The sequence below is a fragment of the Zootoca vivipara genome, chromosome 3 (genome assembly GCF_963506605.1).
Source record: "Zootoca vivipara chromosome 3, rZooViv1.1, whole genome shotgun sequence".
NCBI classification, from domain to species: domain Eukaryota; kingdom Metazoa; phylum Chordata; class Lepidosauria; order Squamata; family Lacertidae; genus Zootoca; species Zootoca vivipara.
In genome coordinates, this window is record NC_083278.1 from 23660127 (window position 1) to 23675321 (window position 15195).

Here is a 15195-nt window from a genome sequence, read left to right on the forward strand (position 1 = left end):
TTTTGATTTTCACCTTCTGGTTTCACAGAATCTGCTACAAATATCAACTTAGTTTATTTGATTTTCTCTCCCAAACAGTAAGCAGAAAGACTTATAAAGAAAAGACTATTCCAGCTTCCTGTTCCCGGCGGTGAGAAATGGCTGACTCCCATACAATCAGATCTCAGCCATGCCAGTAATTCAGGGATGATATGGGGGTAATTAGCCCTGGCAGTCTCCCCAGGGTGGGGGAGGACTGTCTCATAGACCCGCAGATTGTCCGAGATTGTCAGCTTGCATCAAGGTGCAAGGGGCAGGACACTGGGTCCCAGAGCATGGTACTCTGGCACTCTCTGAAGCCACTCTCATAGCCGGAAATATCTGTTTGATAAAATAATTAGATTTGGACAATAAACAGACATAGTCTAGACCAGGCATCCCCAAACTTCGGCCCTCCAGATGTTTTGGACTACAATGCCCATCATCCCTGACCACTGGTCCTCTTAGCTAGGGATCATGGGAGTTGTAGGCCAAAACATCTGGAGGGCCACAGTTTGGGGGTGCCTGGTCTAGACTGAAGAAGACTGAGAAAAAACCTGCAGAATTGCAGTGTCCCTGGTATTTAAGCTCAGACTTCAAAGAGATTCTCATCATGGTGTTTGGATTATGGAGGAGATCGGTACGTTCTTTTATTCTTCTCAATACCTACAATTGTTTTTCTACGCCAAGCCTCATTAAGAAACCTATTTTTTTAAAAAAAGTATAGAGTATAATTGAGTATTCAATTGCGCAACTTTGCTTAGACTTGAAAGACTTGATAAAGATAAAAGAAGAAAGACTTGATAAAGATAAAAGAAGAAACAAGATGGTGCTTGTTAATATGATGCAGCACAGAAAAATGAGAGCTCATTCCTTTTTTGAGGGAAGTGGGAGATGCTTGCTGGCTGACTTTGTAGTGACTTGACATAATTATTTGGGATAACATACAGTGCATCTGTTTGCAGAATTTCTTCATTATGAGCGAGAGGGAAGGCTAAATGGATGTCTAGCAGCCCCCCTTCTAGGGCCCAGAAGGGGGGATTGTGTGGTCTCCGAAAGCTGATCGATCGCTAAATGACTTATATCTGTGGAATACAGTTCATTTACATTTCAGTATTGCGGACAGTATGCTTAACATCAAACGACAGGCTTGAATAACAACCCGGATTGGAATAACTTAACAACATGGGAGGTGCTGCGTGATTAAACTCTAAACAATAGACTTGGACAACAGCCTGGATTGGAAGATTGGAATCAGGAAAAGCTGTGTTGGCAAATAGACAGTTGGAAAAATACATATTTACAAATAAAGCCGCATTCGATGGATGAAAGGATATATGATTTCTGACATGATTGAGAATCACATAGCCAGGGACGGAGAACTTTAAAGCGTTAAAATCGGAAAGTAGAAAATATGAGAACAACAAAAAGAAGGCAGGAACGAAGATATTGGAGATATACTTCAAGAGGTCCAGACTATGGGAAGCCCGGAACAATCAATAATTAATAATTTGGACTGTAATTTGGTTCATTGTTTTTAATTGGATTATGATTATGGATATGTTAATTGGCTGTTTTTATTGGAAAGTTAATAAAAATGATTATTTTAAAAAGAAAAGACTATTCCAGGTATTGCTAACATCTGCTGAGTTTCATGGTGCATCCACACACATGGCAAGGGTTTTTCTGTGTGTGCAATTTGCTACTAACATTTGTGCAAGGACGTGACATGGTCCACAGTGCATCTTGTGATATGTCGTTGTAGTGACTACTGATAGGGGAGGATTTAATTCACTGTATAATGCGAAACAAAGTTCCATGTTTCTCACCTTCTGGACTCACCACCTGGGTTTAGATATGATTGATTGATTGATTGATTGATTGATTGGATAGGGTTTCCCCGCTACTTTTCATTCAAATGACTCTCAAAGCAGCTTGCAAACAATAACAATAACACAACACAACACATAACAACATAACATAATGGAACACCACAAATACAGCATAAATCATATAAAAAACTAACAAATCATGAATAGGACAATTACAATCTTTAGAACACTATTAAAAACAGTGACTAAAAAATAAGCTAAACATCACAATGTTCATATTATATAATTAATACGAGCAAAAGCCATATTATATAATTAACAAATCTATACGGCATTCGCAATATAAAGAACAATATTTAAAACATTAACTAAATAGTAACTAAATAGAAAAAAAGCTAAGCACTGTTAAGGTCATGCACACAATCTCCACGCTCCTATGACTCATCATCTTTTACTCTTTTCAGTTCAATAAAATACACATAACGCCCAATGTTAAGCCAGCTCAGCCAGATGTTGTGCCAACTGGAGTCCTATGGTAGTGGGCCATAGTGGGGCTCTTGGGCCTACTGCCAGTGGTAAGATGGATGCTAACTCTGGGTAGCCTGCCCAGTCACCACTGATGAGGAAGTTACACACACCAGTCTCGATAATCAGGATGTCCATTTCCCACTTGAAGTCCAAGATGAGCCTGTCCCTCCTGGTTGGCAATTTGTGGCTGCACTTGGTGCAGAGGCTGGCCCGGAGGTACAGCAGCACTTCCACACTTAGGACTTTCTTGCTGTCCTGCAGCCCATCCACCAGAAGTTGTTCCAGCTTCTTCAGCTGCTCCTTGGCCGACATGGTGGCAGAGGAGGCAGGGCAGCTACTTGAGTCCACCAGGCAAGAGGGAGATGCCAAGGGAGCCTCAGCAGGATCCTGGTGGCCTGGATGAGCTCGTAGCCAGTGACTTGTACTGCCCTCTTTCTCTCCATTTGTTTGCCCCTTTACTGAATTCTTTTTAGTAGATGTTAAGCCAATCAAGAATGTGGCTATATCACAATCCCATATTACGGTTTCCAGAAACACACACACAGTCTATCACTCTCCCCCCACCCCTTGTCTGGTAGGCTGTCTTTTTGCTAACTTTATTGATTCAGCAGTTTGGTACCCAATGCCTTAAATGTTTGATGCTGTGGGTTTTTTCGGGTGGGGGGGTGGGGGGGAGTATTTATGCATGCTGTTTATTTCATATGTACATACAGAGAGAAAGTGTGTGATTAATGCCCAAAGAATCTGTTGGAGCAGTTGGTTTAGCTCTGAGACTCTACAGCTGCATGTTGCAGAATGGCTAACAGAATGTGGTTCCAGAGGGAATATTTCTGTGACTGTCTTGTAAAGTTGAATTTAAGCATGTGTAGTAAGTGGGACAAAGGCATATGGTGCCTTCCTGCTGCCTGCCAAATTCTGCTGCCACTGATGGTGAAATGTTCCTCCCTTCTTCCTCTTTCCAAGTAAGATTCACTCCACTGCGTATACATATGGTATAGTTAAAAATGCATGCGTGGGTAAGCTTGAACAGGGGAGGAAACATTGCACGTATGCAATATGGTGCAGACCCATGCTAAAATAGGCAAGTATGAAACAGCCTTCGGTTTTAGTTCCACTACAAATTATTGGGTCATAATAAAGCTGAGGCTTTCCCCTCTTTTACAGATACAAGAGTTCCAAACAAACTTCTTCATTTCAGTAGAGGCAGCAACTTATTGTTTGCATTCCAGAACCAATGAGTGGCTTTGCTGTGCTCATTGAAATGAATGGGGGAAATCCATACATTCCAGAGCTGAATATCCACCAGTTTGGTGTGGGTTTTGTTGCTGTTCATTGTTTGTTGTTGTTTTTGTGCTGGAAGTTGCTCGTGGGACAGAGTGGAATCTTTCAATGCCCTGCATATCAACATTGTGTTTCTGAGACCGTTCTGAAAGGAGCAGATTCCACTTGAAAACCTGTGAATCCTGCAGTAAGCTCTAAAGCAGGGGTGGGCCAAAATTCACCTGACATCACAGTGACATCAGGTGATGCTGCACTTTGACACTCCAATTGTTGGGACTTAAAAGCACAGCGTGGGGCTGTTCGAAACCCCTTTCCCAACAACATTACTCAGCAGCATAAGAGTAGCGCTGGGAAGAAGCAGCACCCCTGGTGTCATGTATGCCATCAGGCATAGGGCAGGTAGCAGTGGCTTCCCCAAAACAGCCCCACAGGCCAAATGGGGAGGCCTGGAGGGTGAAGTATGGACCATGTTATTGGAGGTTCCCCTCCCTCTTGCTCCAAAGGGACAGGCTGGTTTATAAACAAACATGAAAAAGCAACTCTGCCCCCTTTTCTCAGCTCCACCCTAAAGTCATATGAGCCAGGGAGAAGGGTTACCCAGGGTATATAAAGGGAGGTTAGCTAAGCTTCAGCTAAGCTTCTGAAGGCTGGGAAGCTTCCCAGAGCCAGACACACAACCCATCCTCTGAAGGCTGAAGCTGCAATAGCACTTTCTGGAGGCTGCACAGCCTCTCCATCGAAACTCTGGGGTTGTTGTTTTTTACAAGCCTATCCTGGAGCTTTCACCTCTTAATACCACTTATATGAATAGCAACAGTGAGATGAAGAGTATTTATCATTGTCGTGTGCCAGTGAGCTTAAAGGGCCAAAAGCAACCCAAATATTTCTTTATAACTAGCAACAATTGTAAATTTATCTTAATTTGTTGTTACACACACCCAGCAGCTTGGCTTTCTGTTTTAGGAAGAGTGTCATCAAATTGCACTTATTTTTCATGATTAGATGAATTGCAGTCTGATCCTAAACATGTTTGCACAAAAACAAGTCCCTGAAATTTTCAATGAGGCTTTGTGCCAGGTGAGCACTTTCAGGGCTGCTGCCGTAATCTTTTTAAGAAGGTGCTTTGGTTTCCGTGCTCATCAATTATTTACATATCTACATAAATAATTCAGTAACTGGAGTGAGAAGAAGGGGGGGGAGAGATTTCTAAAAATATACTTTTAGCATATGTTGAAGGCGGAGGTTGTCCCCATTCAAAAAGTTTTATCTTTCCAACATACTGAACATTAGCTCATTTTATTTCCACTGGGCCTTTGTGAACTTGAAACACCACCTGGTGTTGCCTCTTTGTATCTAAAAAACATCCAGCCATCTTTGTTTTTGTTTTTTTAAGGATAAAGTCTGCAGCAGAAATGGGAGGGGGGCATGCCACTAATGTAGCAAAAATGCAGAAGATAAAATCAATAGGTGGGAAAGGTGTTTTTAAAAGCTGCACCAAGTTGAATCCAAACCTGTTTTTGAACTAAAAAGTTCTTCCTCCAGGGGAATCACTCTACAGTTAGACAGATAGGAAAACCACATATTCTAGTTAAGTTTGCTATTCATAAAGGGACTACTGCTTCCAAGCTTGTCTGAGGTCATTGTATTGACTGTAACTTTGCATGCCAGCCGTCTTGGGAATGATAAATTTGTGGCCACAGAACAACCAAGTAAACGTAAGGACTAGGAATAGCAATATCTATTTTTTTAAAAAAAATCAAGAAGAGTTCTAGTGGCTTTAACAATAAAGAGCTTTAGACTGCTCAGAATGGTTGTTTCCAGGGCAATCTCAAACAGAACAGACTTCTGCTCGCCCAGTTGAATCTGTTCCAGAGGATTGTGGGATTACAAGGGGAAGAGAAGAAGGGGCAATCCTGCTCATGTAGCACTGAATTTGATTCCCTACTACTACTATTCCCATATTTTAGCTGTAGGGTGGAGACAGTGAGCATGACAGCAAATGGCTTGTTTAAGACCATCTGAGGTGCAGGTGGTGCTGTGGTCTAAACCACTAATGCTCTTGGGCTTGCCAATTGGAAGATTCAGTAACTGGAGTGAGAAGAGGGGGGTGAGCTCCCATTGTTGTGTCCCAGCTCCTGCCAACCTATCAGTTCGAAGCACGCCAGTGCAAGTAGATAAAAAGGTGGGAAAGTAAACGGCGTTTCTGTGCGCTCTGGTTTCCGCCACGGTGTTCCGTTCTGCCAGAAGCGGTTTAGTCATGCTGGCTGGAAAGTTGTCTGTGGACAAACACAAGCTCCCTCAGCCTGAAAGCGGGTCGAGCGCCGCAACCCCATAGTCGCCTTTGACTGGACTTAACTATCCAGGGGTCCTTTACCTTTACCTTACCTTAAGGAGCTCATTTGCTTATTGCTAAGATGAGGGTTTCCTAATTTATTGTGCAGCTCCTTAGGCATTGCAATAGTTCTCAGACACTCAACATGGAAATCTTTTAGTAAGTGTTTTAAACTCTCATTTCTATAAAGGTGTAACCTCTGTGCTGATGACTGAAAGTAATGTACAATGAATGCATGGAGGCAGATAGCCTATAAGCTGTATGTATTTCAGCACTGTCCACACAATCAGAAAATAGATAACATAGTGCATAGACATGTACAACTTGTCCTAATGTCTGTGCCCTCCATTTGTATCCAAATGTGTTCATTCACAACATGAAAAGTACAAGTACAGGAGATTGCAAATATAGGTCAAGTAAGCCACAGTTTTCATAGCAAATATAGCTTATGTTATATACAACCAGCTTGTCTAATGGAATTTCAGAGGGTACTCCTCTAGATGATATTCTGAAGTAATGTGAATGACCCATGCAGAATAACGTTCACCTTTTATGAAGGCTCTTTTAGACAACTGTTTGTGAAAGCTCTTTATGCATCTCTTTTATCTAAGCTTTTCCATGCACAATCACCATATTGTTTATAATTTGTTTTCACGTGTTTCTGAAATAAAATGCAATACATTAAGATTTCTCCTGAACACAATATGCTACTATTAGAAAAAGATGAAAGGCAGGAGAGGGTGCCAAGCACCAGAAAAATGGTGTAGATTGTTACAGAGTCTCTATGCTGTAGGGAGCAATTGTATTTGTATTTGGCAAGGTAATTCTCTAATTTGTGCATATTGTGGTAGTATTCTCCACTGCTGATAGGATTTTTTATTTCCAAGTAAGCAGTTCCAAACCAAAGACTGAGTTTATATATATATTATAAATAATATATAAATTGCATTTTGTTTTGTTTTTTAAAAATGTCGCCATGACTTTCTAAGTTCCTCACAAGAATCTGAAACACTGACCTTAAATAACCATTAAAATACAGTGATATAGATCTGCAGTCACTGGCCTGTGCGAATGAGGATAATTTGTAGAACATTATCTCCTAATGTATGTGATGTTGGTTATAAATTGGTTGAAAAGTTCTTGAATTCTGGTAAAATTAATGCCATACTATACATGACACAGGAGATCAATGATTGTGTAGTAGTAGTAGTCGTAGTAGTCGTAGTAGTAGTAGTAATAATAATAATAATAATAATAATAATAATAATAATAATAATAATGTCATTGCAGTCATTGTGGTTTGGGATCAGCAGTGCTGAGAGAGTGCTAAACACTTTCCCCTTGCTACAATTACCCAAGCTATTATCCCACACTGGTGAAAAGGGGCAGATGCAATATTAATTCAAACAGTGTTAACAATAACTTCTGGCAGGGTAGATTTTGATCAGGGGAAAGGTGCAGTTGGAAAGGTTTAGATCAGGCATCCCCAAACTTCGGCCCTCCAGATGTTTTGGACTACAATTCCCATCATCCCTGACCACTGGTCCTGTTAGCTAGGGATCATGGGAGTTGTAGGCCAAAACATCTGGAGGGCCGCAGTTTGGGGATGCCTGGTTTAGATCTTCCTTCCCGAATGCTGCTGCCCTGATCCAATTGTTCCCCATGGCTAATTTAAAGTCTTTTAAAATAAATTGTATTTTAGGCCTTAGTCATATAGTGAAATCATCATCATCATCATTCAGTTTCTGCTGCCCAGCAGAGGGGGAAGCTGGATGAACAATCACCATCCATTTATGGAATTCATATTTTTCTCTACACGAGAATACAAAATTGATGTGAAAAAGCCAGGAGTGGCTTGCTTAAAGAGATAAAGGGGTCACTTTCTTCATGTGTATATATGTGTATTCCAGCACATAGCCTCGCCATTGCATACCACTTCATGTTGCTGCCAATAACATCCCTTACTCGTAAAATGTTTGAGAATGAATTAGTGGCATACCATACAGAAAGTTGCTGCGGGATTCACACACTGCTATCCTATGTAGATCTCCCTGGAAATCAGTCTCACAGGGACTTACTGCTGAGTAAACATTATTTATCAAGGTTTCTATACTGCCCCTCTTCAACAGTACCAGGGCAATATAACAGCATCACATTAAAATACAGTAAAATATATCACAATCTGCAGTAGACCACCCAGACTCAGTATTAACACCCCGCAAAGCTCATAGGATAGGTATCATGTGTTCATGGGGATATTCATTGTAATGGCTGCTCTGCAGTGTCCCTGTGATGAACTGAGTGTCTGTACTCCGTCAAAAGGTTAATGTGCATCAGTTACACCACTTCTGAAACAAAAGGTATTCTTGGAACTCTGACTGTAAGATGAATCAGTCTATCTCCTGTCCATATCAGTCTTACAAGTTTTCATTCATAAGTCCGTTCTATCAGTTTTTGCATTATATGCAATATTTTTTTAAAGCAACAGGATTTTTTTTATTTAAACAGGTGTTTTCTCAGAAAATCTGCATTTTTAAATTCATTTTATCCTAAAATACTTGTTTTAATATGCATTTTAGCAAAATAATAATAATAAAAATAACCAAGTACTGCATTACTAAATTTGAAAAAGTGCTAAATGCAAAGGCCAATTACATTCAGATCCGCACATTAGTACAGGTTAGTTCATATTGGAATTTGCAAATAAAAATGAATTCCTCAAGCCACCCTAGTAATAGGTAGATTCTGTAGATGTTCTCATGGTTGTACAGCAGCAAATCTTTTTTTACATGCAACTACATGTATAAAACAGCCCTTCTGTGAATGGAGGATGCCCTTTTGGATGCAGAAGGGGGCAGTTTTGGATTTTACCTGCCAGTTCAGGTGCTCTGAGATTCTTTTCTGCATACGCCTCAACATGCAAGACTTTTAACTAACTGGGTGATCAGCAACGGCTGCTTTTATTACTCTGGAATTGTACTGCATTTTAGACTGCTTCTCTTGTTAGAGTACTGTTGTTTATATTACATTGTTTTATGTGATTGCTTAATTGTAGACTGCTGTGGCTATTTTAATAGAAAAGTGTTGTATAAATATTTAAAATGCAATAAATATATAAAAAGCTGTGCAAGCATTTTAATGTAAGTGATTATTCATATTTAGCAGTATAATTCTCCAGTGGTCCACATAATACAGGTTTTGAGAGGGACTCCTGAAGACAGAAAAGTTGTAAGGATCTGATGCAAAGTGTGTTTAATGTTCCACATCACTGAAATCAAGAGGGTTTTTTCCCTTGCTCACAGAAGTGTCCAAAGGGTTATGCTTGCTGCAGATTTCTCTAAGAATTTTAGTTACAGTACTGCTTAAAAAGAAGAGATACTGATTATTTATACAGTATACAGCATGGGTAGGCAAACTAAGGCCCGGGGGCCGAATCCGGCCCAATCGCCTTCTAAATCCTGCCCGCGGATGGTCCGGGAATCAGTGTGTTTTTACATGAGTAGATTGTGTGCTTTTATTTAAAATACACCTCTGGGTTATTTGCGAGGCATAGGAATTCGTTCACTACCCCCCCAAAAAAAAATATAGTCCCCCCCCCAGGTCTGAGGGACAGTGGACCGGCCCCCTGCTGAAAAAGTTTGCTGACCTCTGGTATACAGTTATATTGTATCTTTCCACAGTTGAGCATGAGCATAGCTGCCAAGTTATCCCTTTTTTTAAGGGATTTTCCCTTATGCTGAATAGGCTTCCTCGCGAGAAAAGGGAAAACTTGGCAGCTATGCATGAGTAATAAAGTACAGTGGTATCTCGACTTACGAAGACGATCCGTTCCGCAGCCGTCTTCGTAAGTCGAAGTCTTCGGTTGTCGAAGTGCCACTTCTGCGCATGCACAAAGTGTGATTTTGCGCTTCTGTGCATGCGCCGACCACGTGCGCCACTTTGTGCAGGCACAGAACGCACACGCGGCGAAAAGACTTCCGGGGTTGTTGACTTCGGAAGTCGAAACCTTTGGAAGTCGAATCATTCGGTTGTCGAGGTACCACTGTAAAAATAAATGAACAACCAGATGAAAGTGATTTTAAAAAACCCACCTATGAATACCTTATACAAATGATTTGCTGAACTGAGGAATCTGTGATTTAAGTGAATTAAAGAATAAACAGTACCTTCAATCTCCCCCACCCCTACCCCCATGAGGATATAATGCACAAAGCCATAGAGTTGTTGTTGTTGTTTTCATTTTCTGTCTCTAATGTGAATATAGTATGTTTGCATTCTAGTTTGCAATGCAGATGGCACTCTACAGTCAAACTCTAGTTATGTACAAAACATGTAAGATACAACAATCTGATTTAATATGAAATGGCAGCTATATCTCTTCTTCTTTTTTGCAGATGAAGATGGCAAATAAATGCTGTTCTCCCTCAGATCAGGTATGACAATTTACTTTGGTTACTGCTAAAAGTCTGCCATTTCACTTCCGTCTTCCAATTAGTCACAAAAAAGGAGCACATGTAAGCCGAAGTTCAGCATCTGGTTGGCCACTGTGAGAACAGGATGCTGAGCCTTTGGACTGATCCAGCAGTGTTTGTCTTATGTTCTTAAAACAGCTTTCTATGTTCTTTCCAGTCATGTCTGAAATTACCTCTCTTTCATGTAACATGTACATTGCCTTTGCTGCAAAATTCACTCCAGACATTTTAACAGGACTGATTCAGCTAAGCTATTTTTTGTTGTAATGATTCTTTGAGATGTTTGTTTGTTTGTTTGAAGGCTCATATATTTGCCTCAGTGTGAAAATGAAATGTCAGCCCAATAGCATAAACTTGTACATCATCTAGTTGGAACTTGTAGAAAGTTAACCATTCCTGCACTCCAAATATTAGCACTTTTCAAGTCTGCCTTGTACAATTTATCAAAATGTTCAGAACACTGAAAGCACTTAACACCGTGTTATTCTTGGAGGCAGCTAGATTTGTGACTCGATTTCTAAACACACACACACATCAATGGATCAATGGTTTTCTTTACGAAGCATTAAAGATTGTCTCCAACAAAGTTGTCGCCTTCACACCAGGGCTTCTGCTTGGGCAATAGAACTTCCCCTCCTTCTCCTCTCCCCATGGGTCCCATGTGACTCCCAATCTTCTCCAGAGGGTTGAGGGAACCCCAAAATAAATTTGGGGAGCAAGCAGGGGAATGAGAGAGGGGGGTATTTTTGTTGCACAAATGGGACAGCTTCACTGGATAAGTGATATAACCATAAATGTGATGGTGCTATTTGTGCAGAGGACACACACATCTATTCTTTTAGCTTAAAATGAATTTTCCTCTCATTGCTTAATGGGAAGTCTAAAGTGAGGTTTTTAATCAACTTAATATGAACTACTAGTCTGGTGTCAATCCAGTTTTATTACTATAGTATTTTGAAGCACGTTTAGAGATTGAAAAACAGATTTGTAATGCTTGGCTGGGCACTTGTATTCTATATATTGGAAATAATATATCTCACTGTAGAAAAGCAGATTTAAAAAGAAAGAAAGAAAAGCTCTTGCTTAGACCCACCCTTCATTACCAACCGAAATCAAATTCTAAGTATAATTAACTGCATTTGCTCACAGAAAGCATTTGCTTTCTGTTCTTGCCTGTCCTGCTTTTGCCTGTCCGCAGCAATTAGAGTGGCCACTTATGCATAATAAAAAGAATGTTTTTCGATCAAAAAAGATGAATAGATGATACAGGTTTGCATAAAATCTGCATATACATACTTAGAAATTATTAATAGCATTTAAATAGAAATGCAAAACAGCTCCCATAAGTAGATGACCCAAGTGCCTTTTCAGTCTGCTGCCCAGGTCCCTGTTGCCCCTTCTTATGGTTTTTTAACTTCAAGCCAGCCCTTCAAAGAGAGGACTCTTCTCTATAAAGTAAGACACATGGACAAATCTATGCCCTAGTGTACAGTTGAACCAGCTGATTTTGAAGTACTTAAAATAGCCCATCATATAATTTGCATGCTAATGTCCTGGTCCTCACTGGCAGATGAAGATCTTGAACTCACAGCACAGTTTCTGCCAAAGTATCAAATGCATGCATCAGTTTGGGACACAGGCAAGGCACAGGTTACAAAGTGCAGCAGGTGGCGAAGAGATATAGATACATAGCTAATCACAATCTAAAGCATTGTTCCAACAAGCAACATGTCACCTGCACCTTCCTTTTGAAGAAGGCAAGCAAGCAGATACTCCTTCAAGTAGCTTAGGCTTGCAAAGTTTGTTTGCGCTCACACTAACACCTCTGTTTCCATGGAGGTGGGAATTGGTGCCAATTCGGCATCCAATTTACCAGAGGAGGTGGTGCCAGGGTATGTCTGGTGTCACAGAGGCAGAACACTCTTTTGCCAATCTGCTTAGTCCCTCCCCTGGATCCAACTCTCAATTCCTTGGACTACTGGCCTCTTCCTCCCCAAACTCATGACACCTCTTGGGGTCCCAATTTCACCGCCGGCATCCCACTACAATCCTTCCCAGGGTTGTTCAGCTCCAACTCCCTAAGCACTTCCCATTCCTCATCAGGATCCAACCATCCCCCTCCATGTTATCTCCAACAGGAATCATGACTGCTAACTTTCTTCAGAACTTCAGGCAACCTGGCAAGTTTATTAGAGTAATCGCCAGTTTTAATTGCCATTTACTTATTCATGTGAGACACGCAAGATTTCAGAAGGGCAAAATCTGCTCCAGCTTCACTTTTCTCAGTTTCCTCCTCCCTTGTATATAATTGCTGTCACCAACTGCTCATTTGTATTTGAATAAATAGACCAAACAAGCAACCCAAAGATGCCTAAAGCTACAACTTCCTTTGCCTTCTTAATTTTTTATTGCAACATGACACAAAATGGCATATCTTACTCCTAGTGAAGTCATTGTTCCCGTTTTCAGCTGCAACCCTGCCAGCCTACATATTATGTTTGTGAAATGCCTATTTCTTCTTCATTTTTATGCTCAGCAGTTTGCCTTCCCTATATTTATTGTAATACTTATAATCTCCAAAATAAATGTTACATAAAATCGAAGCTCATATTTTTGTTCAGTCTTTACAGTATCTCTATGCCCTTTTCAGCGTTTTGTTTTACAAAAAAGATAAATAGCAATTCATATGCAGAGGGTGTCACTGAAGGGGCATTAACATAATGTATTGTTTTGTTTAATCATGGAGATATGCAGTGCAATCTTCTACATGTGTACTCCAAAGTAGGCCTCATTGAACTTAATGCGACTTACTTCTGGGTTAGCAAGTTTAAGATTGCAAATATCCTAAAATCTCTTCATGGAACGCCACTTTCATATTTATTTATTATTTATATAATGGATTTATACACCTTTCTTATTGAACACATTATAAAGGAGCCTTAAAAACTCCCCGTAAAGCAATACTTCATGGTTCTTCATACCTGCAGAGTTTCCCCCTTGAGGTGTATGTATTTCAAGCATACAGGTAGGTAGCCGTGTTGGTCAGCCATAGTCGAAATAAAATAAAAACATTCCTTCCAGTAGCACTTTAGAGACCAACTAAGTTTTTTATTTCATTTCAAGCATAGCTACTACTTTGAAGAATAATGGGGCTATTGTTTTTTCAGTTATTAATATGAGTTGTTATTAATAGCTGGATAAGGAGTGAAGCTTGGATCAAAAGTTGCCTTGCACCAGTGAAAATGAATTTGTGCTTGCGCAACCATGCAATCCTTACAGTTTCCACCGATTCACCCATCCTATCCCATCCCATGCCATTCTAGAGGTCCCCTACTTCTCTATGAGTAAAATGTTAAATGGAATTCTCTGGACCTGACTCATAATCTTTTGGAGAGAAATATATATTTACTCCATGGTTTTATATAATATTAACTTTGTAATTTACACTTAGTTTACCTGCTGTATATTCCTTATGATCTGATAAACACGTTGATGCTCTTAAGACCGTAGGAGAGCATGACATAGCAGTTGCTTTAAAATAGATAATTCTTCACAAACAAGGTTATGTTAGTGATATAGGACTTGCCTATATAGCTATCTCATGAATATATGGCATTGTCCTGCCCTTGAATCAAGAGCCATTCATCAATCCATCTTGCTTCTTTAACTGGAAGCAGATCTACCAAGTTTTGGTCAAGTCTTTCCCAGTCCTACTATTTGAGATGCCTAATGATAGATCTTGGAGATTAAACCTAGGATCTTCTGCATGCAGAGTATGTCCTCTGTCGCTGAACAATGGCTATAACATATCTACATATTCTCAAATCCTTGTGGGTATTTTTGCACATTGCTCATTTTCCGACAGCTGTGCTGCTATGACATACATCAAATTATGTACTTTATTAAACATTGTTCAGCTTCTACATGCAATGACTTTCAGCCGCTAGTTTTAGCAACACCAGAAAGAACCAGGGTGCTCTATAGATTGCATGAGTTGAGGGTTTGCGCATTAGAGACCTTAGAGCATTGCTGTGCCCAGGACAAAGTGATTGTGCTTTCTTCTTCCAGTGTAGAAGTGATGGTCAGCAGGATTATGTAATATATAACTTCTGGTAGACTGAGTTGAAATTCATTTTCAAAGATTTTATTCTGCAGGTCATACATATGGGGTGGGTGAATGAGAGGCTCCAGGGCGCAGATTCCCCTCAGCTCTATAAATTCAAGTTCCTGGCATTGAAGGGTTCGTCATTCTACATATTCAGCACGCCACCGGTAAGCAACCTTTTCGCATGCGATAGTTATTGAAATTATTTTTGTTGGAACAGAAAATGACCCTTCCTATTGAATAATGAAGCACAGTGGAATTTACAAAAGGAAGTTCACAACAACTCTTTCAGATACTGTTAGTCTTTCTCTCCCATGCATAAAACATCGAGATCACTGGGAGCACAACTTATTCAGGGCTTTAATAATGTCATCAGGGCTTTCTTTGCTTTTTGAGCCTAAGTTGAGGCCCAGGTGGCCTGATGCAGGTACCTAAAGCATCAGTGGCTAACTAATACATTATAATTGTAGCCAGGTTTGTGGTAGATGTGATAGCATGAGATATTAGGAGCAGGAGTACAACTGCATGGTGACTTCTAAATGAGCAGTAGGGCTTTTTGACCTTTTCCTCTACAATCCACATCTCTGGAGAGAAGGGTCACAAGCCTTAGTCCTCATTCAAAATCTG

General features: G+C 40.3%; 1 protein-coding gene across 1 annotated transcript in view; it reads left to right on the top strand.

Annotated features, from left to right (window-relative positions):
• The window catches only part of SNTG2 (syntrophin gamma 2), a 134919-nt gene that overhangs the window by 83701 nt on the left and 36023 nt on the right, over window positions 1-15195 (top strand). Inside the window, exons 12-13 of the mRNA XM_060272268.1 lie at window positions 10386-10424; window positions 14619-14735. Of these exons, the coding sequence (XP_060128251.1) occupies window positions 10386-10424; window positions 14619-14735 (156 nt within the window). The remainder of the gene's footprint in view (window positions 1-10385; window positions 10425-14618; window positions 14736-15195) is intronic.